The sequence below is a fragment of the Olea europaea genome, chromosome 11, assembly GCF_002742605.1.
Source record: "Olea europaea var. sylvestris chromosome 11, O_europaea_v1, whole genome shotgun sequence".
Classification (NCBI taxonomy): Eukaryota; Viridiplantae; Streptophyta; class Magnoliopsida; order Lamiales; family Oleaceae; genus Olea; species Olea europaea.
In genome coordinates, this window is record NC_036247.1 from 13,223,401 (window position 1) to 13,247,612 (window position 24,212).

The following is a 24,212-nucleotide window of genomic DNA, read 5'->3' on the forward strand; positions in this document are numbered from 1 at the left end:
TATATATATATATATATATATATATAGAAATATGTGATATATGATTGTTAGGGAAATTTGTATGTTTAACTAAACCTAAATATCCTCACTTTAGTACATGCACTTCGGAATTTGAAATGGTTTTATAATTTAATATATATACATTAAACATAAATCATTCATTTAATTTAGATAATGAACAATTAATAAATTTTTTTTTGAATTTGACGACCAACCGTCAGAGTGATGAGACGTGGCTGATGAAAATAAATATTATATTAACTAATAAGTTGAATATTCAAACTTGACTTTTGACGTTTCAGCAATAGATAAGAATACAAGTGATTACCTTTATATATCATATGAAAGAAAAAAATTCTCATTTTACCGCACAAAAACTACCATTCTCACGTTTACACGCACTGACACACGTATTCTGAAAAAGGAGTATCATTTTATTTTGCAAAGCTATAATTCAGAAATTTCTTTGGAGGTAAGAATACATGGTGCAAGTGATAAATTCTTATCCTTGATATTTATCTAAATTTGGCATGAAATACTATAAGGCTTTCGGGTCAAATTATATGTTAAATTCTTTGGGATCGACCGACAGGTCAAAGAAAAAAAGTTAAATCCTAAAGATGAACCTTTGGGTCAATATGATTAAATCCTACGGGATATGGGGATTCTTAAGAAATTCCTTGAGCTGTTAGAATCGTGACCAGTTTGCTCTAAATTTAAGACATGTCGGTATTTTATGTCATATTGTGTTTATATCATGTTATAAGAATATGCACGTATTTTTACTGAGTATTTTCAAAATATTCACTCTTACAATACTTTTCATATTAGAACGGGTCATGTAGAAGATTGACTGGTGATGCTTATGGGATCATCAAGTAAAGTTTCTAGAAAAATAATCGTCAAATTCTATTTGAAAGAATATCATTATTTTAATTTTTATGCATGATATTTAATATTTTTCTTAGAGTACGAGCATTCGACACTTTATGTTGAATTTTAATTTACAGTTTGAGATGGGGTATTTCAAGATCTTATTTTAAATCATTATTTTGTCGTTATTGAATTGTCGACCACATTTTGATCACTAAAATAAAAAGTTATGTTTCCACTTAAATTAAAAAAAAAAAAAAAAAAAAAAAAAAAAAAAGAGCTTTGGTAGCACCTCGAGCTCATTTTTATTTAAAAATAACAATAATAATGAAAAAGAGTTCGGGGCGTTACAGCATACATATCCTTTTTTATGTCGAAGAATATCCAAAAAAGATGTATTGAATGGAACGAGAATCAAGTTTATTGCGATGCAAAGACTGGTGGTGCACATAACAAACACAACCAAATACTCAGAGGTGAGACACGTTAGGTTTTTTCCCTTTTAAGACTTCCAATGGTGACTGAAAATGGATAACACGACTTGGGAGCCTATTTATCAAGTGAATATTCATTTGAAGCATGAGAGCTCTCGTACTCTCCAGAATATGTCCATTTTTTCTTTCAACCATTTCATTTTGTTGGGGTGTATTAATAGAACTAGTCTGATGAATAATGCCCTTATCGCGAAGGAAGGCAGGAACGGAACCCTTTGCAAATTCAGTTCCATTGTCCGAACGGAAAACTTTGATTTTACTATCAAATTGAGTGGCCACCATGCTATAAAAATCCTTAAAAACAGAGTAGACTTCATTCTTAAATTTCAATAAATAAATCCAAGTAGCACGAAAATAATCATCAATAAACAACACAAAATATTTAAAACCATCATATGAATCAATTCGATATGAGCCCCATAAATCAAAATGAATTAACCCAAAAGGTTTAACAGACATAGATGACGAATTATTAAATGGTAGACGAACTTGTTTGGAAAACTGACAAATGTCACAAACATGTGTTCCAAAAGACATAGATGAAAACAAAAAATAAAAATAAAACATGACTAGAAGGATGTCCAAATCTTTGATGCACAATATAATTTTCTAGCATAGCACTATTAAGAGAAGTGGCACTGAATGGTTTCAACAGATAAAGTCCATGTGAGTATACACCTTCACCAATCTTCTTCTCCAAAGTTCGATCCTGAAATATAACATCATTAGGAGAAAAGATAACATTGCAATTTAAAGAGTTAGTTACTTTTCCAATGGAAAGAAGTTGAGTTGGAAATGAAGGAATCACCAGTGCATCCGAACTAGGAAGACCAGGAAAAAATTAAACTTTCCAGATCCACAAACAAGAACTGATGTACCATTAGCAACTAAAAGAACATGTTTAAATAAATTTTTTGAGAAATCTCTCAAAGATGCTACATCATTTGCCATATGATCTATAGCACCCGAATCAATAATCCAAGTATTCAAATGTTTAGATGTACACGAAGAGAAATAAGCTTCAAGGTTACCGGAGACGTGAGTGCTAGAAGGAGTCGAATCTTTTGGAGTAGAAGGACCAGGATGACCGAGTTGTTGTAGAATTTGGGCCAATTGATTTATTGAAATGGTAGTATTAGCAACAGCAGCACCTTCCCTGTTTTCTCCTTTCATAGTGGATGGCTTAAGATGAGGATGAAGTTTCCAACAATGATCCTTAAAGTGTCCTAGCTTTTGACAGTGGTCACATTTGGGAGCTTCTCGTCTTTTCTTGTTCTGAAATTTTCTCTATTTTTCATCTCTTTTAACGGTAAGAGCAGAAGACTCGGCTATATTCTTTAATTCTGAATTCATTGCCTTTTTTCGAGTTTCTTCTCATTGCATAGTTGCACACACACTCGAAAATGATGGAACTATAGGACTCATAAGGATATAATTCTAAAGATTCTCATACTCTGGTCTCAAACTACTCAACAAAGAAAATATCTTATCTTCTTCAGCCTTTTTTAGTAAGATTTTTGCATCGGTCGTATGTGAACGATACATACTCAATTCATCCCACATCTTCTTTAGATTACCAATGTGTTCGATGAATGGCTTATCTCCTTGCTCAGCAGCAATAATTTCCCGTTTCAATTCAAATATTCTAGCGGCATTATTTTAGTTTCCATAAAGTTCCTCAACAGATTTCAACAACTCTTCCGCCGAGTCTGAAAAAAGTGAAGATTTTAACAATATGCACTTCCATTGAATTTAGAAGCCAAGAACGAACAAGTTGATCATTCGATATCCATCCTTCATATGTTGGATTTGTAGAATCTGGATAGGAAAAAGTGACATTGATGAAACCCAACTTTTTCTTTCCATCAAGAGACAACTCTTGACCATGATATATAATTTATACCATTCAAAGGAATGACAGATAACTTCCATCCGAAATTAACATCATTCTCCATTGTTACAGATGGATTAATTACTTTCTCAATCATTGTAAATTGAAAAACAAATAATCAGAGGCCAAAAAACGCGAAACAGAAAATTGAAAAACGTAAACAGCTGACTTTGAAGATGATTTTAACCCACTAAACATTGTCAAAAATAGCCCGGAAGATACAAATCCAACGGCACCGACCTTTCGTAATTCCGAGTTACGGTTTGCAAGATACAGCCATTTCCGTAGAGGTCACACAAAGCTAAAAAAAAACTGTTTTCTTGGAGATTGTGAAACGTTTCTAAATTTTAGAACAGATTTGGTTTGAATAGCAATGGACCGAAACAACAAATCCGCTATATTACCATGAAGAATTCAATAAACTAAAAAAGAACACAAATGATTACATGCTTCAACACCAGTGTAGCAACCTACATTTACGGGAGAAGAGAGAGCTTGTATATATTCACTTATATTTGGAGCTTAAAATAAAATATATATAGTCGCATTATATCAAGGTTGCCTTATTAAGAATAAGTCAATGAAGGAAAGAGAATAACGAATTATGGAAATCTTCCAAGACGTGATTGTGCCATAGTATTCTCCAATATTAGTAAATCCTTCAAATATCATTAAATATCTCTCTTCTCCAACATTATTTATACTATGAATATATTATTGTCTTATAAATTATTTTTTACTTATAAGTAAGAAATTTTACTTATAAATTATGATCATTATAATTTACTTTAGATAATTGTAAGGGCCACTATGCTATTTTTTCATTAAAAATAAAGATTTTTTCTTTTTTCTTTTCTCCCACCTGTTACATTCCTTGTTAATTAAATTCATATGAAAACATAGAACAGAAAAACAAATACATAAAAGAAAATTCTGATCCACCAGCTTCTTATACCATTTTGGTCACTGGTACTCAATTTTGATAAGACAGAACATGACAATTGAAAAAATTCCAAGACAGGAAAAGAAACGGGTTCTGGATTAAGAAAAATAATGCATCTTTCCAACTAATCTTACACCATAGGTCCCTAGCAATCTGGGCAACTCCCCTATACATTGAAATTTTGTACAGGAGATGTACAGGTGCTGAGCTAGCATCCCTGTGTGGTTGGAATTTTTTCTTTTCTTATTTTTTAGCCAATTCCCAATAAAATAATGTCAAGTTTCACCCTGTAAACAAATATGGCAAAATTGCATGTATACATAGCATGATTCTAGCAATTTCTCCTATCTTCACAAACTTTTGAAGCCACTGTCAAACACGTCATCATATTGAGCATCCATATATACGAGAAATACATACAATCAACAGTTCAACACTATTTAGAACAATAACAGAGGAAAGTAACTTTTAACTGATAAGGATAACGTTTCGCCAATAATTACTCCAACTAATCTTGCATCATTTACACCTGATTTTGCTATGATTAAAAGAGACACCAAAGGTGTCATATTCAGATTTTTTTTTTTTTTATTACTTATAAACAAAATGGATTTAGAAGAATCTTGATTTTTTTTCACTCTCAGATGGACCTTAAAGTTGTTCCAGTGTGGCTAATACCTCTGCCATGCTCGGCCTGGTTTTTGGATCATTGCTTAAGCAGTGCAATGCAAGGGTTGCAACAATTAGTGCTTCTTTCTGAGGGTATTTGCCCTCCAATTTAGTGTCCATAAATCGAGACACTCTGCTCTTGTTAGACAAATATTCCATCAGATTGTGTGTTCCATCAGTTTTGCTCATATCAATAGCCCGGCGTCCAGATAGTAATTCCAGCAAAACAACCCCAAAACTATATACATCACACTTTTCAGTCAAATGACCTGTTCATCCACAAGGATTTAGTGCAACTAAATTAATAATGATGAGCATTTTAAAGTGCAAACTAGTGGAAAAGAAGCACCCAATTTGTTGAACCTGTAGCTATGTACTCTGGTGCAGCATAGCCATTTGTACCCATAACTCGAGTGGACATGTGAGTCATATCACCAGTTTGCCTGTCTTTAGCCAAATTGATTCCGGACAACTTGGCATTAAACTCCTGCATCTCAGAGTATGATCCCCCATAATGCAATAAGGCTATTAGTTTCAGTATGCAAACGAATACAAATACTTTATCATGAAGATCAATTCAATAAGACAAAGCGACTAGATTTAATAAAACAACCTCATCCAGAAGAATATGAGCAGAGTGAAAATCTCGATGTATCACTTGGTTTTCAGTGTCGTGCAAGAAAGAAAGGCCTCTAGCTGCACCAACAGCCACCTTAATTCTTGTATCCCAAGAAAGAAACTGATGCCCACCTGCAAAAAAAATTCAATATCCAATGTTAACCATTGTTTGAAGATTTATTTGCCAATGAGTTTCAAAGTTTTCAGAGGACTGGTACATGATCCTATTATTCACATATAATCTTAGAGATTCAATTGATAATACATTGTTAACTGTGGAGTAAATTGTGGTAAAGAGTGAACCAATTGGGTTCCTGGAAGAAACTGAAAATTGCATATATCAGGTACAGTAAGGTAATACTTTCATGTACTCTTACATATTTAAAGTAATTAATATGACAATGGAGACATATTTAACATTTGTTCAATGGATGGACAGAAACGTTGAAAAGCCTATACCATCAAAATAGAAGTTTTCTCAGTGCTACCTACTTTGGTACAAGTGATTGTCTAGGCTTCCTTTCAGCATGAACTCATACACCAACAGAAAGTTGTCAACATCATGGCAGTGCCCAATAAGTTTAATCAAGTTTGGATGATGAAGTCGTGACAGATAATTCACTTCCGTCTGAAAAATATTAGGTTGTTAATAAAACACCCTGTGAAAAGAGTTTTGCATAATTAAGCCATAAGACATACTACAACAACATCAAGAACCTACCAACCATTCGTTGAACCCAAACACACTATGGGGATTCCACTTCTTGACAGCAATGGCCATTCCATATCCTGGCCTTGCAGCTGTAAGAGTGTGCTCGTTGATCCATCCCTTATAAACAGAACCAAATGCTCCTTCCCCTAAAAGTCTGTCAGATCGAAACTCTTTGGTCGCCTTCTTTAACTCTATGAAAGAAATGGACTTAGCATTAGGTGGCAGCAATATCTCTTCCGTAGATATTGGAGTAGGAAGGCTTTCAACAGTGCTTTCTCTACTATAAAACGGAATGCTTGGGCTGGAAGAAGCTGAAGAGTTATTGAATTACTGAGAATTCTTGAAGCTTGGGAAATTTTACAGAATGGGTGGAAAAAATACAATAATTGTAGCAGATAATTTTGCAAATTTATAATCGAAAACATAAACATGAATCTATGAGTTTCACTTGCATAAACAATAAACAATAAGAATTTACTACTTCTCTACATGTACATATTTGCAACAGTAAGAAGTACTCTACATGTACATATTTGCGACCGTAATAATTATACTATGTAACTAGTAAAAGTTTTTATCAGCTCTCAAAGAAACAAGGAGTCCCAAAATTCCCTTGGTTTCAAGATGTACAATCTGTGTTGAATCTCATAAAAAATTAGCATTAAGACAAACCCACATAAAAAGAAAAATTGTACGCAAGCTGTAGAAGCCAAACTTCGTATCTTCCATCTATCCAAGTAAACAGGAAGCATAGCAATTCTTTAAAAAAATTGGGGACAATGGAATAGTACATATTGTAATTCAAAGATATAAAAGGAAGTTGCAATCTTTAACGAAATAATCAGAGAATGTATACCTATGCAATGTCCGTGACTACGTTAACCACCATTTTTTCATTTCCCCTTTAAAATCTCAGGCATAAAACATTGAAGGATTTTACTCCCAAAGGGTTTTCAGATTTCTTCATTTGAGTGAGAATTTATTCCCCTTTTCTGTAAATTTCAATTTTGGGTTCTTTTCTTGATTCTAGTTTATTAGGTTTTCTTTTTCTTTTCTTTTTTTAAAAATTATTTACGTATTATTATTATTATTTTTTTTATGTAGGCTTTGTTTTCAATTTCGTGATTCTGGGTAAGAATTTGTTTAGATCTACTCCACATTTCATTTCTTGGTTATATTTTGTAGATAGTATAGCCTCAAATTAAGACTTGTTTCACTATAACAAAATAGCATAGGAGATGCATACCTTCGAGATCAAGACCCCAAAAATTGTTAATGGCCGGATCATGAAAAGGAGAATTGCAACTGAATCTAGAACTAAAATCCGATGAAACAGAGCTGAGACTGGGGGCACGAGCAAGTTCCCGAAGCTTCTCTTTCCGCAATGTTGCTTCAACCAGTCTCTCCCAATTGTCGTAGATTCTACCCATTGCTAACTTCCTCTATTAAGATTGTGTTGTCAAAATAAAGTTTACGACAACCGTAAGGTATTTTATGAAATCTAAGGTCTCATAATGCTGTCATGAAAGGCCTGATGAAGCAGGGGAGAAAATGCAAGGAAATTGCTCCGTCAGAGCCTTTTAAGTAATTAAACACGATATCTTATTTTACTGGCCTAAAAGTTGATAAGGTCTCGTAATGCCGACATGAAAATCCTAATGAAGCAGGGGAGAAAATTCAAGGAAGTTGCTGCTTCAGTGCCTTTTAAAATAAGTGGAAATTACATTAAATTCCTTTTTTATAAGATACTAGCCCAGTACATTGAAGTCCTGGAGCAAGCAGAGCCTTTTTTTCTCCCTTTTCCTATGCGTCAAGTTTGAATCTTGAGTAATAACACAAAAGGAATAAAGTTGAGTCCTAAATGACGCTACCTCAAACTTTTACCTCAACAGTAATCATGAAACTTCTCTATGGGGTGAAAGGAAATAAGGTAACCAATAATTTCCTACCTATTGACCCAAGACAGGAGAAGAGTTAGATTCAGGATGAAGAAAAGAGATGCATCATTCAAATGAACAATGGTAAGCACCTCAAGGAAATTAACCCACTGGCCAATGCAGAGAACTGGAAGACAGAAATTCATTTCATAGAAAGATACTTGCAGAAATTAAAATTCTAGTGTTCCATTACAAAAGTTCGGCTGAAAACAAGTAATTGTTGAAGTTATTTCTTCAATAAAGGTATTGGTATAATTGTCTCTGGTAATCTCCCCAAGTTTTGTCAACGAACGAGATTACAATTGCTTTGTTACATCAGCTTTGATGTGAGATTTTACCCTCCTAGATTTCGATATTCTTACAATAGAGTCCTGGATCTGGAGCTTCCTGTCCTCCTCCACCCTCTGTCTTGTTTGTAAATATTTCAGACTCAGATTTATGCACGACGACCCCACTGCCACTTCTTAACTCTACACTGTAGGCTGCATAAAGCGCCCGAATTGCATCCTCGGAGATCTTAATGTCTGTAAACATCCCTCTAATTCAGTCTTCAGTTTAACAGTCAGACTTCTCTTAGCATTTTCAAAAACTTTTTTTCCTGACGAGAGCCGCTTTGCCAAATGTTGTTTATAGTGTTTCTCAAATCTGTCTTTCTCCTGAAGGAAATGTAACAACATTATCACTTTGTCAAGAATTATCTCAACATCGTCCTCTTTCACTCCTTCAAATCCTTTGCACGGTTTATGATCAACAAACAATGATACACTCAGGCAAACGAGGATTCAAATTGATGAAATATTCAAAAGAAGAGTTCAATGCATTCTGGAAGATATCGTCTATTGTTGAATGCAGATCTTATGATTGTATCGTACTTATTCCTTTTCTCAAGTAAGGAGTCAACAAATTCCACAGGGTTCTTCAATTTCTCAGGATCAGTAATAAGTTGTTCACCAGTATTTCTGATGTGAGATGTCATTACATCTCGGATTGTAGAAAGACCATTAGGAACCCTGCCAAATAAGCTATACATTCTTCCCAAATCTTCATTTTTTTCATCAAGAATCATCTTTACTAAGCCTGAGTTCTTCATGTGTAGTCTAAGCATGTGATTGGAAATCATCTCCTTCTCTACAACATTTGTTATCTTGGCTTCGCTCGTTGAGTCCAAGTAGTTTGATACTCTCTTTACTTCTTCGTCCAGGCGTGTTTCAGCTTTCTTCAGATAGTCCCCACATTCACTGCACTCGATATATTCCTCAGACTATGCCCCATAAAAATCAGCTGAGACTTTTAAGAAAAGATACCTCATAGTCTTCTTGGTACACTGAAGGTCCTAAATCTATTAGCATTTTAATTGTATTTCTCACCAGCTCGTGAATGGGGGTTCTGTCTCGGAATGAAAGTCCTATCCATATGTGATATAGGCCAATATGTTACGGATCGTTGTAAGTGCTCTATTATGAATAGCCCATTTCGTATTATGAACCATCATGGGCAGCTTCTATACATCTACACATCTCTTGGAGGTGGAATGTCGGTGTTGACACAAGTCCAGAATAAAGTCTCTCCATATCCACTTAACACCATATTGAAAGCATTTCTGAATCCATGGAAAAAAATTCACATCAGAGCTTAAAAATAATTTGTAATACACGTGTTACCTCATATCAAGGTTTGGAATTCAGATTAAAAAATACATATACATACATACATACATACATACATACATACATACACACACATATATATATATATATGTATATATATGTGTATATATATATATGTATATATATGTATATATATATATATTACCTGTAGAGTTCTTCGAAGATGAGGTCACTATAATCGCAGTTGTAAATCGTGTGAAAGGCATGATCCAGAATTTTCCAAGCCTCATCGGCATACTTCATATCCATCACCACTTCTTTAAAAATTCTATTGGAGAATTCCTCTTCATCACAGACACTGTTGTTCCAGACCTTGGCTTCGAAGCAGTGAGAATGTGAGTAGGAACACTCTCAATACTGGATTGCTAAGCCGAGCACACAAAACAATGAAGGAGAGGATGAGAATTGAGAAAACATTCAGCAAGGGGGTTGACAAACCCGATACAAAAAGGATATATGTGTGTCTGTGTGTAAATAAGAAAATTGATACAAAATTACATCAAGTAATTAGTATCCCAGTTCAAAATTAAAAAGAAATGAGAAGCTTTAAGACAAAGTTCGCACCTTGAATCAATCCAAGCAAACATGCAATCTGGAAAAAGAGAATAAAGACATGGGATAACTTGATCATCCCAAAAAAATATATAGAGTAAATTGCTTACCGCTTTTGCATATGGTTTTTGGTAAGCTCAAGTGTATAATAAGCTCAAAAACAATAAATAAAAGAAAGAACAACAAAACATGGCTTGAGTGAGAATCTGAGACTTACCGAAAGAGAAGATAGAAAGAGACAATTCAGTAGAATTTAGCAGACTAACAGGCAAATGCAACTAGTGATTTGTTCAGCAGTGCCAGACAAGCGTTAAATGTTAGGGAATAAGAGTTTACGTTAGGGTTTCTTAAACTTTGGACATGATTTGCTATCATAGTTTTGTTGAATTATGATTTGAATTGTTGAAAATATATGTTTTTTTTTTTTTTTCATTTCATACGATTTTGAAATAATTTTAGTTTAGTTTAGATATCAAGTGAGAACATGTATTGTGAACTTGTTAAACCATAGGCCAATAATGATGAAACTAATTTACTTTCTATGATTATTTCAATAGGATGGTTGTAACTTGTATTGCAAAATTGGTTTTTTTCTGAAAAGCGAAAACTGTGAAATTTTTAAGTTAACAAAATTAATGTTTTACTTAAAAAAAATTTAAACGGTTCGGTTTGGTTTTGTACGATTTTTGAAAATCTAAATCTAAATCAAACCATTTTGAAACGGTTTAGTTCGGTTTGAGGGAAAATAAAATTACAGGTCCACGTGAACCCAAACCAACAGTTTCAACTCAACGGTTTCAATTTGGTAAGGAAAATCAATTCATTATTCAAAGCAGGAAAATACAAACTTCAAACGCTCGCCTAGTCTCACGCAATACAAAGTTAGAACACATTATTGCACGGGTCTAATTTTTCTTTCCCTCCCTACAAATTTCTCTCTCTATCGTTGCTACCGGTGCCAGAATTGCTTTCTTTCTCTAAGTGTATGAATTGGCTCTCACGCACACACATCTGGCTACCTGAAGATCCCTCTCACATAATTTTCTCTCTGTACGTGTCTGAACATAATTTCGGGTTTTCGCAGGTAATTTTTCTCAACAGGGTTGACCAATGTTAATCCGATAATCAAGTTGCTTGGATATTTATAATGTGAGATAATTTGAGGTTTATATTTTCATATATGGAACAAGATGGTTTATGGGTAAATACAAAAATAGTAAGAGAATAAGTTCTCAACTGGTGCACTTCATCACTGTTCAATCCCTAAATTTTTAGCATAGACGGTGTTCAGCTAGCTAGGGTTGTGAGATGCAAACCAACCTTTGTGAGTAATGATATTTTAAAGTTTTTCGGTCGATCTAATTTATATTTTTATAACACAAATTCTCTATTTCTACGACCTCCAATTTACCATTAGCCTTTGTTGAGCTTCCTTACTGGTTTGTGTAATACATTAATTTTTTTTTTTTTTAAAAAGAAAAAAAAAAAGAAAAATCAAACAAAAAAATAAAATAAAATAAAATATAGTATAATGAGGCGGTGGAATTGGATTGATATCAATCCAATTCCACCCAAACCAAATTAATAACACACAACACACACACAAAAAAAAAGGGTACAAAGAAGAAGAAGAGAGAAAAAGAGAAAGGAAAAAGAGGGAAAAAAATGGAAAAGAAGAGGGGAAAAAAAACGGAAAACTCGTCAACGTGTTAGAAATTAAGTGAGTTATACTATTAGATTTGAATTTCTCAATTTTGAAAGGTAAGTAAAAGTTACTTATTGAAAGATTATGTTTGATTTTATAGTTGTTAGGTTGTTAGATTAAATTCAATTTTATTGAAGGGGTTAAGTATAATAAACTATGAAATTGAGTAAAATGAAAGAAAAATTAGTTTTAGTAATTAAAGAGATTTTAGAAATCGCCTAAACGTGAAATAATTAAGTTTGGGTATAGCCTATTTAATTAATGAAATTTCTTAAAATAGTTAATTATTGATTTAAAAATGATATCATATTTCAGGCGGCGATACGGATATCGGAAGAGCGTACCAATCGAGTTGATTTTGGCCTACATAGTTCTGTGAGTGGAAAAATATAAATATTTTTAAAATATTTATAAATTAAGTATATTGTCAAAGTATGTGCAATTATATGTTCGAATTATATCCTTATTATGGAAATCTCTTTTATTATAATACATGTGAAATATCAAAGATTATTTATGGCATATTTGTGACTTGCTATGTAAGCCATGTGATATTAAGATTTGTTTGGTATGTGAGACATGCGATATTGAGATCGGCCAGAAAAGTGCCCATAATTATATACTTTTTCTAGTTCACAGAGGGGCCTTGGCCATGGTCTATCCAATACGGAGGGTCTTAACCTGATATTGGTCTTGATCGTGTACATATAGTTCACAGAGAGGTCTTGACCGTGTTCTAGAATTGATCATGAGAGGTCTTTAAGACCGACTTTCGTTTACGGAGGGGCCAAAGGCCCGTGGCAAAAGTTCTTAGCTCGAGGGGTGAATTAATATTTCAGTCAGAGGGTACATTTTTGGTGGATTTTCAGCACGTTTGATGTGATGAGATTATAGCATGATTATGAGCTGATATTATATCATGATTGTAAGATGATATTTTTATGACTTTATGTGAATATTTCACTTTTTGGCTATAAAGCTTGTGAATTATGAAATGATATGAAGTTGATTTTCAATAAAAATGTATAAATGGAAAAGGTACATTTATTTTGAATTTCTCCACTCACTGAGCTATCAATTCATACATTTTTTCACGTTTTTCCGTATCAGGCAACAGTTGAGAATCTGGGCATCTTTTAGAGTTGAGCCTTGATTTTGGAGTCAGAGCCACACGACAGAGTTTGTTAGTATGACTCACTTCATAGAATATGTAGTCAGTATTTTGGGACGCATGTTCATGACTAGATGTGATTTTGCATCACTTGTAGATAGTTATGAAGTTCACTATGTATTATGTATCCATATGTATATTTCATTTTATTTCTTGGTAAAATTGGAAATTTCGGCTTATCTTTATTGTGTTGTGCTATAATTTGGGATTTATGTGAAATTGATCACAAGTTGGTTAGTCCTGTTTACAGGGGAGATAATGTCGAAATTTTGTTAGAAAAATGATGTATAAAAAGTGATATATTGTATTTGTAGTAGTATTGATGGTGGGTCCGACTTTTAGTTGGTATCTATTATCGGCGCATGCCACGTTCGGATCTACTGGTGTTACACGGGACGGGGTGTGTCAGTTTGAATGTCCTATTTCAAGTGTTCAGCCAGGTTTATCACTTTGTGCTGAACACTCACGTTTAACATGTGAAGAAACCAAGAGATAACATAGACATTAAGCTCTACTCATTTAAAATCATTAGTAACATTTTTGAGAAATAATAGTGGACCTTAAGAAATGTGTACTAGTTATTAATGTTCTACCATTTTGGAACCATAAGGTACACTAAAGAGAAGAAGATGCTATGGCTTACCGTGACTAAAGTAAATGTTTGACTTTGTCTGAATATAATAAGTAAATTTTTAGAAAATACGAACACAAACTTAATAAATGTAAATAAAGGGGGAAGTTACCATGAGAATCCAATCATTCAACAATCTATAGCACGTAGCAATACTTAAAAATACGGTGATTTTCCATCATAAATTCCAATAATTTCTCTAGTTCATACCAAGTAACATCACGAGTTCCCCCAAACACTTCAGTACTAGGTATTGTTCTTCAAAGAGAACACTTGCAATGAAGTGATTGAAGGGAACTCAAGGTGAAACCTGATGCATTGTACTAACTCAGATATATATTTCTTTCACTTTATAATATAATATATAATATCAAATGATAATGTGTTTGTGGGTATATGTATAGATCAAGCTTAGTATATGTCGTAAGAACTGAGTTTTGGTCACTATTTATGGAGGAAGAAAACTCGAAGACGAAAGTACGTAGTAGCCCCCGAACCTAGTCGCAACTGTGGGATAAATGAAGAAATCACAAGTTTGGAGTGTGGATTCTCCATTAAAAGAGAGCTGAAAAAGTGGTGGGCGAAAAGATGCATGTGTAGGCTATACTCACTTTTTCTGTACCTTCCCTTTTTTGTCATTTAACCTGCATTCTAAATTAGGTTTATATACTCAAAAATTATATAGCATGTATATTTAACCAACAAAATTTTCAATTACAATTTTAATTTGCCACGTAAATTATTTAAGAAATTAGTTATTCTATCTCCCTTTGTCCCTTGAAATAGTCAAGTGAAATTGTGTACATAATTTATTAAAAGGTCACGATTTTATTATCACAAGGCAGATTTGAAGCTACAAGGACAAACTTTAGTTCAGTCAACACAAGTTGAACGTCGACATGGATATGTACTTTTCATCAATAGATGTGAGGTTTTTTTATCAACTAATGATCTCCGGTTTCATGGACAACACATCATATTATGTTGGTTTCGAATTATAAAAATAATTATCATTAGAATTTTAAACCGAATCACATCATAATCATTATATTGTAACAAGTAATCGGTGTAAAGAGTCAAATAAATATCAAGAAAATAAAACTTGATGCTGAAAGTTGAAAAGTGCTCTCAGAATATATGGATAAATACTGAGAAATACTACAATTCTTTTCTAACTTGAACCTGGTCTGTATTTTGTGTCACATAAGAAATGAAGCATAATTCCTAGCAAGTCGATGGTTAGATATCCTTTGGTTAAGAAAGGATCATTTATTCTTAGTAAATGCTCCCTTACTTATGATCTAATAATTGGATAATTAAGCGCACGTTGACTGGTTAATAGACAGGCATTACACTTCAACAATTAATTTCAAAATTAATTAGAGTAACAATGACATCAAAATATAATATAAATCAATAAAGCACTAATTTAAGATATGTTTACATGCAACTAGATACAAGACAAGCAGATGCAGCCATTTATTGATGGGGAACAGGAAATATATAGCTTAATTAGTAACTTAGTTCGGTGATTATTGGACGATGGGTTGAACTGTTAGTCGGGCTCAAACTCATAATCCGGATTAAGTGATGGTCAATGATTCAATGCTGGCTTTTCGACGAATATCAGAAATCTCGCCATCCGGGAGAAAGCTGTTTCCAATAGAGGAGATGATATGGGATGACCACACAGTATTTATCAAGATTCTCATTTTTCAATATTGCCCACATTCCCGTCCAGGTTCATCGCCTGAGGGCTTTTGTCTCTATTATCATTTCTTGACCTAATTTGATATCGAATCCTTACCTGCTATCCTAATGTCCTGGATGGTTTTACGAACCCTATTGTACACCTATGAACCGACGAAGTGCAAAGAGACCTCCATTAGTCTGAGTGCATTATAAATATCACTGGTGAATGGCAATAGCTTAACGTGTAGCAATGTCAATTAACATCAGGTGTACCCTAGAGTTCCCCTGACCGCTTCATGGGGATCCTTGGCTACTGGATAAAATGCAGCCATTTAGCCTTCTGAAGTGTTTGGGGGAACTCTACAATTTTCTTTTCTGTGGAGGCATCTTGGAAATGTCTTGACAACACAGTTTGCTTAGTTCGGCCATCAAATTAATGCTTCGTGAAAAAGGTAATAAAAATATATCTTCCTTTATTTAAGCCTGTTTAATACTTACAATTTAGCTACAACTATTTTTATGTATGTGTTGATTCATATGTATACATGTTTGTACTTGAATATTGGACTGTCGTGGAAATATTTTACACCTGAATCAAGCGCCAATGACATAAATTCGGACATCTATAAGTAATTAAAAAAAATAAAAAAAAATTCATTCTTAAATCCAAATCGACTCAATAACAATAAATATGAAAAATTGCTCATCTAAGAAATTTAATGAAGACCTAGTCGTACATGGTAATGAACTGTGTCGACCAGTTTTACTTTACAATTCTGATTCTCCTAGGTCATTCTTTCGAGGTTAGTATTATTATTGTTGTTATTATTATTATTATTAAAGAAAATATTGCATTTGAATACTTCCATGTAAACAAGAAAAAGGTACTGCCTATTTATGAACATCAATAGATTCAAACAAGAAACCAACAGAAGCAGGAGCCAGGAGTATTCAACCAACAATTATTACTGTAATCAAATTACATCAATGACATGAACCTCAAATTTCTATTTCTACATAGAAGATATTAAGATATAGTGATATATTTAGTGAAACCTAGGATTTTAATCATCAAGAGATTATCATATCCGTCCAACACAGGTCAATCGTTCACGCATTTCCTCTGAATTCCAACCTCAACCATGATTGGATTGTTACGTATATTGGGGTTGAAAATCCCAACAAACTAGTATCAGAGCCTCGTAAGGCGTGGATAAGGTGTCTGTGAATTCGATTAAGTTTTTTGTCATATTGATGTGTTTCTTGATCTGTGCAATTCAATAATTTGAATTGAACGGAGTTCCTATAAGCTAGGGTTTGATGTTCTAGCCCTATAATAGGCATCGGAGGTCAAATTAATACTGTTAATACATAGTACTTTGGTGGGACTGTTCCAATTACAGTTCCGGTATTTGATTTGCATGTAAATAGCATATGTGAATCTGTGAATATGATTTCATTTATTCAAGAATTGAATAAATTGTTTAATTGGAATAGGAACACGTTTAGGGTTTTGGTTTTTTGCGTTGATTGATTCGTACCATCTGTGGGGAAAAAATCTCAAATCGATTATTCTTGTTGCTGTTAGAGTCTGTGCATATCATATTATTGTTCTTTTTTCATTTTGTGATCAGCTTACTTGTCATTGATTGCAAAACTTGTTTTCAAAAACTTTTTCTGCAACTTAAGTGATTTCTCATATTACAATCACTTATGTCTATGAGTAACGCCACCCTTTTACAGAACGTGCAATGGGTTCGAAAGTCGAATTGTCACAATTCGATGGAAAGGGAAATTTCTTCATTTGGAAGCAGAAAATGAGACTATTGGTCCAACAAAGGGTTGCTAAAATCCTAGATGATCCTAAATTTTTTTCACTGAATTGAAAGCTAAGCCTAATGAAATTCTAAAGATGAATGAAATGACATACAGTTCTATAATATTGCACTTATCTGATAACATAGTAAGACAAGTATGAAGATCATAAAACTCCTAGAGCCTTATGGATTGCACTAGATGCCTTGTTTCTGACTAAGACGTTGCCTAATAATATTTACCTTTTAGAGAAACTATTTAGTTTCAAAATGGACACGGAGAAGGACTTGGAAACTAATTTGAGTGAATTTAACATCCTCATTAAGAGCCTTGCTCATAATGATAAAAAACTTGATGATGAGGACCTTGCAGTGCTCCTTCTTAATTCACCACCCGATTCCTATAAGGATATTAAGAATGCAATAAAATACTCAAGAGATGACCTAACACAAACCATTGTCACTAATGCTTTACAATATCAAGAATTGGAGGTTAAGAGAGAATCTAAAACAAGTTCAAGAGAGGAAAGTATATTTGTAAGAGGAAGATTTGAGAAAAAAGAAAATAATTTCAACAACAGAAAGTCTAAATCAAGAGATAAAATCAATAAAAAATGTTGCCATTGTGGGAAGTTAGGCCACTTTAAACAAGATTGCTTTGAATGGAAGAAAAAATTAAAGGATCAAAATAATGGAGAATTAAATAATTCTGTCGTCTTCTGAATTAGACAGTTTCCTTGTGATGATTGTGTCTAATGAAAAAGTTGATAAGGACTGGATCTTAGATTCGTGGTGTACATTCCACATGTGTCCTAATAAATCTTGGTTTAATAACTACAAAGATATTAAACCTAGGGAAGTCTATATGGGTGATAATAGCACTCAAAGTGTCCTTAGTATTAGTGACGTCTCCATCAGGATGTATAATGGCATTATCAGGCAATTGAAAATGTTAGACATGTACCAAACCTGAAAAGAAACCTCATCTTATTCGGAATTCTTGAAGATGATGGATATTCTTTCAAGTTTGAAAATAATTTTTTGAAAGTTATGAAGGGATCTTTGGTAATCGTAAAGGGCCAAAAAGAAATGGATTGTACTATCTTATAGGAGGGACGTTGCTCTTCAAGATGCTAAATCTTTGACCATAACTGAAAACAAATCTGAATTGTGGCACAAAAGAATGGGACACATAGGAAATAAGGGTTCGAAGTATCTAAGTAACCAAAAATTACTAGGGAAAGATATGATCGAGCCTCTTGAATTTTGGAAAACATGTGTGTTGGGCAAGTCACATAGGGTGAGCTTCGAAGTAGGATCCTATACCACCTTTAGGCCCCTAGACTATGTCCACTTAGATTTATAGAGGTCGAAAAGTCACCGTACTTTTGGAGGGAATAAGTACTTCCTTTCTATAGTTGATGATTACTCTAGGAAGGTTTGGACTTATCCATTGAAATCTAAATCTAAGACATTTCAAAAATTTTGAACTTGGTTAAAGATGGTGGAAAATCAACTTGATAAGAAGTTAAAAGCTCTAAGAACTGATAATGGATTAGAATTCTATAATGCTGAGTCTGATAACTTCTGTAAACAAAAGAAAATTGTAAGACACAGAACTGTCAAGCACACATCTCAACAAAATGGGGTTGCTGAAAGAATAAATAGAACTCTAATGAACAAAGTTAGATGTATGCTAATCAGTTCTAGATTAGCTAAAGGTTTTTTAGCCAAAGCTATGACTACAACTGCTTATCTCATAAATCAGTCCCTATCTAGTTCTATTAGATTTAAAGCTCCGCAGGAACTATGGACTGGAAAGCCTCCAAACCTTTCTCACATTAGAGTGTTTGGATGTGCAGCATATGCACATCAAGTTAAGGGAAAGTTGGAGCCTAGAACTACTAAATGTGTTATCCTTGGGGTACCCAAAAGGTCTGAAAGGGTACATATTGTGGGTGTTAGGTGTACAAGGCATCAAAATCATTCATGGTAAAAATGTGATTTTTAATGAATTTGAAATACCATATATAAAGAATAAAATTGATGATCCGAAAGAAAAAACTAAAGATACTACTTCCCGGAGTAAGGTGAAAATAGCAAGGCTAAACCCCAGTCAACAAGAGAATAATGTGAGCTAAGGATTACCCAAAAGGTCTGAAAGGGTACATATTGTGGGTGTTAGGTGTACAAGGCATCAAAATCATTCATGGTAAAAATGTGATTTTTAATGAATTTGAAATACCATATAGAAAGAATAAAATTGATGATCCGAAAGAACAAACTAAAGATACTACTTCCCGGAGTAAGGTGAAAATAGCAAGGCTAAACCCCAGTCAACAAGAGAATAATGTGAGCTAAGGATTGTAGACACCTTTTCAAATCACCAAGAGGAATTTTAGTGGCCTGTTTAGACTCCTTATAGCCAAGACATCAGCATGTTTAAACAGTATCAGATGCACATTTGATGCATTGAAACATTCAGCTCATACTTTTGTCCATTTCCAAATGCAGCTTTCAGATCAACTGTGCCTATATTCATCTGCCAAGACAATCTCCGACTTCTATGTTTCCTAATATAATATGATCAGAACATACATAAAGAGCTGTCAATTTAGCTGGTAGTGTGCAAGTGATTATAGGTTGTGTTGGCCAAGAACAAGCTATTAAAACCTGCATGACCAACATTTCCTAACTTGGCACCATAGGCTGTATAATACCTCTCATTACGTCCTCAGAAGTTTTCATATCTATAAACATGACCTCTATTTTCGAATAAATTGACCACCACATTCAGTCTTCAGTTTAACAATCTTAGTTGCATCGCTCCCTGGGGCATAACCCAGTGGTGTAAAGGATAGGAGTGAGATAGTCTCAACCTTGTTGGCCGCCACAGTGTGAGAGTTCGATTTCTGAGACATGGAATTAGACTCTTTGTGGGCACCAGTGTACGGGCAAACTCTTGTTCTCTGGCCTACTAGGGCACATCCTGCGATTTATCTCGCTCACGATATTCCAGGGGTGGGGCGGTGGGGGCCCTCAAAGTTGGAGTTCAAACTTTTTTTTTTTCAACAATCTTAGTTACGTCAAATATTACTTTTCATGACGAGTCGCTCTACCAAATGTTGTTTGTAGTTAGGCTTGGGCATGGTTTAGATAGGGTTGGTTTTGAGTGCAACCCGAAATCGAAACTATCTTGATCAGTTTGGATAAATTCCAACCCAAACCCATCCAATCCAGTCGTTGAAACTGAACCAAGCCAAACTAAATCTATTTAGGTCGGTTTGGTTTGGTTAATCGGTTTGAAATTTGTGCGAGTAAAAAAAATTGTCTATCTACATTTGGTTAAAAAAATTTATACGTATAATTTTTTTTCTTGCGTAATGCATATCAACATTATATATAACGTAAATGGTAAAGAATCAATTTTTTCCAAAATCATCATATATATAAATTCGATGGTTATCAAGAAATAATTACACCAAAATGAAAGCAAGGCTGCAATCTAAATTTGAAGTTTACATCAAACACTTCTTTTTCTTGCTTCCTTTTCTTTTGATATTTAGAATTTTAATAGAAAAAATATAGACGGAAAACAAATTATTTGAGACAAAATTATATTTGTGTTTTTATTATTATATTTTTTACATTTAAAAAGATGAATTTTAAAATACAAAAATATAAGAAAATGTATTTACGGGTTGGGTTGGTTAATTAATGGGTTTGTTGCTTAAACCGAGACGAGTCGGTTTGGTTTGATCGGTTTCTTCAGTTTGGTTTGATCGGTTCAAAATAACCCAAATCAACACGAGTCGATTTGGTTTCATCGATTTCGTCGGTTTTTCGATTTTTTTTGCTCATCTCCATTTGTAGTAATTCTCATATAAAGCCCCGTTTGGGAGTGATTTTTCACCTTAAAAATTTGATTTTTTTATCGTTATTTCACTATTTCAGCCGTAATTTTTGACTTCTTCTCTCACAGATGGCTCCCACTTTTCTCCTAACGGTTAAAAAATCAATTCTTAAAATTTCTACCGAACAGGCCCTAAGTCTTTCTCCCGAAGGTAACGGAAAAACATCATCACTTTGTTAAGACAATATCACCTTGTTTGACTTGTCTCGGTCCATTGTATAGATTGTCATAAATGAATAATGATATGCACTCTGGGGAATGACGATTCAAATTGATGAAATTTTTAAAAGAAGAGTTCAACGCATTCTGAAAGGTCTTGTCATTGTTGAATGCAAAGCTTATGATCTTATCATACTTATCCCATTTCTGAAGAAGGGAGTCAATGAATTCAATGGGATTCTTCAACTTTTCAGGATGAATAACAAGTTGTTCGCCAGTATTTCTAATGTGAGTCATCATTGCATCTCGAATAGTTAGTGACAATTAGGAATCCGGTAGAATAAGCTATACATTCTTCCCAAGTCTTCAAATTTATCATCAAGAAGCATCTTTACCAAGCTTGAGTTCTCCATGTGAAGTAATTTCTAAACATGTGATTAATTGGCAGTCAGCTCTCTCTACAACATTAGTAATCTTGGCTTTAGGGGTGTACTTAATTGGGACTTTTGAAGGTGTCATGTACTTTTTTTAAGTGGTGACTTTTGTGAATTTCGTGAATTTTTTGTAGATTTGTATGGAATTAGTAAAAATCTTTCATAGACTTTCATTTTAAAATTTTTATAAACTTCTGTAGAATTTAAAAGACTCTTAAAAACTTTCATATGAAGTAAAAATCATGTGGATCTAGAATAAAAATGTGAAATTCTTATATACGAGGTGGTGATTTTCACAATTTGTCTTCCCCTCCTCATATAGTAAAAAGTTATTTTAAAAAGAATAAGAATTTAAGACTTTAATTGTATATATATATAATTTAATTGTAAGTTTGCCATATGAAATTGTATAATTTAATATAAAAAAAAATAGATAATTTTCATAAAAAATGAATGAGAAAAGAAAAAAAAATGTTATAAGAATTCAATTTAATTTTTCATAGAAAATAGAGATAAAGAATATGAGAGACAAAAAGATAAATAAAAACAACTATAATCAATAAAAAAATTTACTCATAACTCCAATATTCGTTTAAAGAAAAATGAAAGAGAAAATATTGAAGAAAATACATATTATTATTATTTTTTGTGAAAATCTAGAGCCTGTTTGGGAGTGATTTTGATAATTGATTTTTTGACCATTAAGAGAAAAGTGGGGTCCACCTGTGAGAGAAGAAGTCAAATATAACGGCTAGAATAGTGAAATAACGGTCAAAAAATCAATTTTTTTGGTGAAAAATCGCTCCCAAACAGGCCCATGAGTACTTTATGTTAAAAAGTTAGTATCCCAAAGACTTTTATAAAAGTTTCTAAAAGTCATTAAAATATGAATAACCAAAATTTATAAAGATTTTTAAAATATTTTAATTGAATACACCGTAACTTTTAGATATTTTATAAAAGTCTATAAAAGTCTAAATTGAATGCATCAATACTTTTAGAGTGTCTCATAAAGTCTACATTGGATACTCCTAAACTTTTTAAATTTCAAAAAGTCATTAAAAGTTTTAATTGAATACACATTTTTAGTCTTTCCATCCAAGCAGTGATACTCTCTCTATTTCTTCACGCTGGCATCTTTCGCTCTCTTCAGATAGTCCTCAAAATCAATGCTCTCAATAAGTTCCTAAGACTTCACCTTATGAAAATCTAATGAAACTTCAATGAAAGGCTTCTCAAAGTTTTCTTGGAAGACTGAATATCCTAATTCTGTCAGTGTTTTAATTGTATTTCTCATCATATGCGTTCCCTAAATATCAAATCGGGAAGAGTGTTTAGAAGCCTAGTCTGGATGTCGCTAGAGTGAATTACATTGTCCCTCCAAAGATTTTTCCCTAACCCGTGAATGGAGGTTTTGTAATGTCATGGTCGGACTCCACCTGCAACCTCATTACAGCCTTAACGCATAGATAAATGAAATCCAGCTGGGTTAGCCGAGTTATAAACTAACTAAAATAGAAAATAGAATGGGGAAGGAATAAATGAGAAAATCAATAAGAAAGGGAAGAGAAAGCTGTTGAAATGCTCCAACAATTTTACTGAATTTCAGATTGCAAAAACTGATTCTCCACTCCATTTACACAACATTTATCCATTTCTTCTCTACAGTGAAGAAACATGTTCCTCACAAAAGTGTAAAACCGTTTTCTTAAAATAAAACTTTACTTAAATAATTCCAAAACGGTGCCATTTCGTTGCAGATGAAACGGCATCGCATGTCCATTCAAATTCTATTATTTTCGTTGGCTGCTTCCTCTCGTTCTTCTTCCTGTGTGCTCTATGAAAATCTAATGAAACTTCAATGAAAGGCTTCTCAAAGTTTTCTTGGAAGACTGAATATCCTAATTCTGTCAGTGTTTTAATTGTATTTCTCATCATATGCGTTCCCTAAATATCAAATCGGGAAGAGTTTTTAGAAGCCTAGTCTGGATGTCGCTAGAGTGAATTACATTGTCCCTCCAAAGATTTTTCCCTAACCCGTGAATGGAGGTTTTGTAATGTCATGGTCGGACTCCACCTGCAACCTCATTACAGCCTTAACGCATAGATAAATGAAATCCAGCTGGGTTAGCCGAGTTATAAACTAACTAAAATAGAAAATAGAATGGGGAAGGAATAAATGAGAAAATCAATAAGAAAGGGAAGAGAAAGCTGTTGAAATGCTCCAACAATTTTACTGAATTTCAGATTGCAAAAACTGATTCTCCACTCCATTTACACAACATTTATCCATTTCTTCTCTACAGTGAAGAAACATGTTCCTCACAAAAGTGTAAA

At 33.5% G+C, this 24,212-nt stretch overlaps 1 protein-coding gene, 1 long non-coding RNA gene and 2 pseudogenes across 3 annotated transcripts; 1 reads left to right on the forward strand and 3 right to left on the reverse strand.

Annotated features, from left to right (window-relative positions):
* Positions 1–4,655: 4,655 nt before the first annotated feature.
* LOC111403458 (probable serine/threonine-protein kinase PBL3) lies at positions 4,656–7,847 on the reverse strand. 2 transcript variants are annotated; one of them, XM_023031970.1, is made up of 6 exons: positions 7,447–7,847; positions 6,210–6,391; positions 5,981–6,116; positions 5,484–5,620; positions 5,234–5,357; positions 4,656–5,139 (listed from the first exon to the last, which is right to left on the reverse strand). In XM_023031970.1, the coding sequence occupies exons 1-6, from the start codon at positions 7,628–7,630 to the stop codon at positions 4,853–4,855; spliced, it is 1,050 nt and encodes a 349-aa protein (XP_022887738.1). In that variant the 5' UTR covers positions 7,631–7,847; the 3' UTR covers positions 4,656–4,852. The 2 variants fall into 2 exon arrangements, with proteins under 2 accessions (XP_022887738.1, XP_022887737.1); XM_023031969.1 differs by having other exon boundaries at positions 6,210–6,511; positions 7,447–7,844.
* A 174-nt stretch (positions 7,848–8,021) lies between these two features.
* Positions 8,022–10,053, reverse strand: LOC111403457 (annotated as a pseudogene).
* A 1,209-nt stretch (positions 10,054–11,262) lies between these two features.
* LOC111403459 lies at positions 11,263–13,332 on the forward strand. Its single transcript, XR_002704477.1, has 3 exons — positions 11,263–11,440; positions 12,377–12,436; positions 13,172–13,332. It is a non-coding gene; the product is annotated as an uncharacterized LOC111403459 (long non-coding RNA).
* Positions 13,333–19,694: 6,362 nt separating this feature from the next.
* LOC111404485 lies at positions 19,695–23,554 on the reverse strand (annotated as a pseudogene).
* Positions 23,555–24,212: the final 658 nt, after the last annotated feature.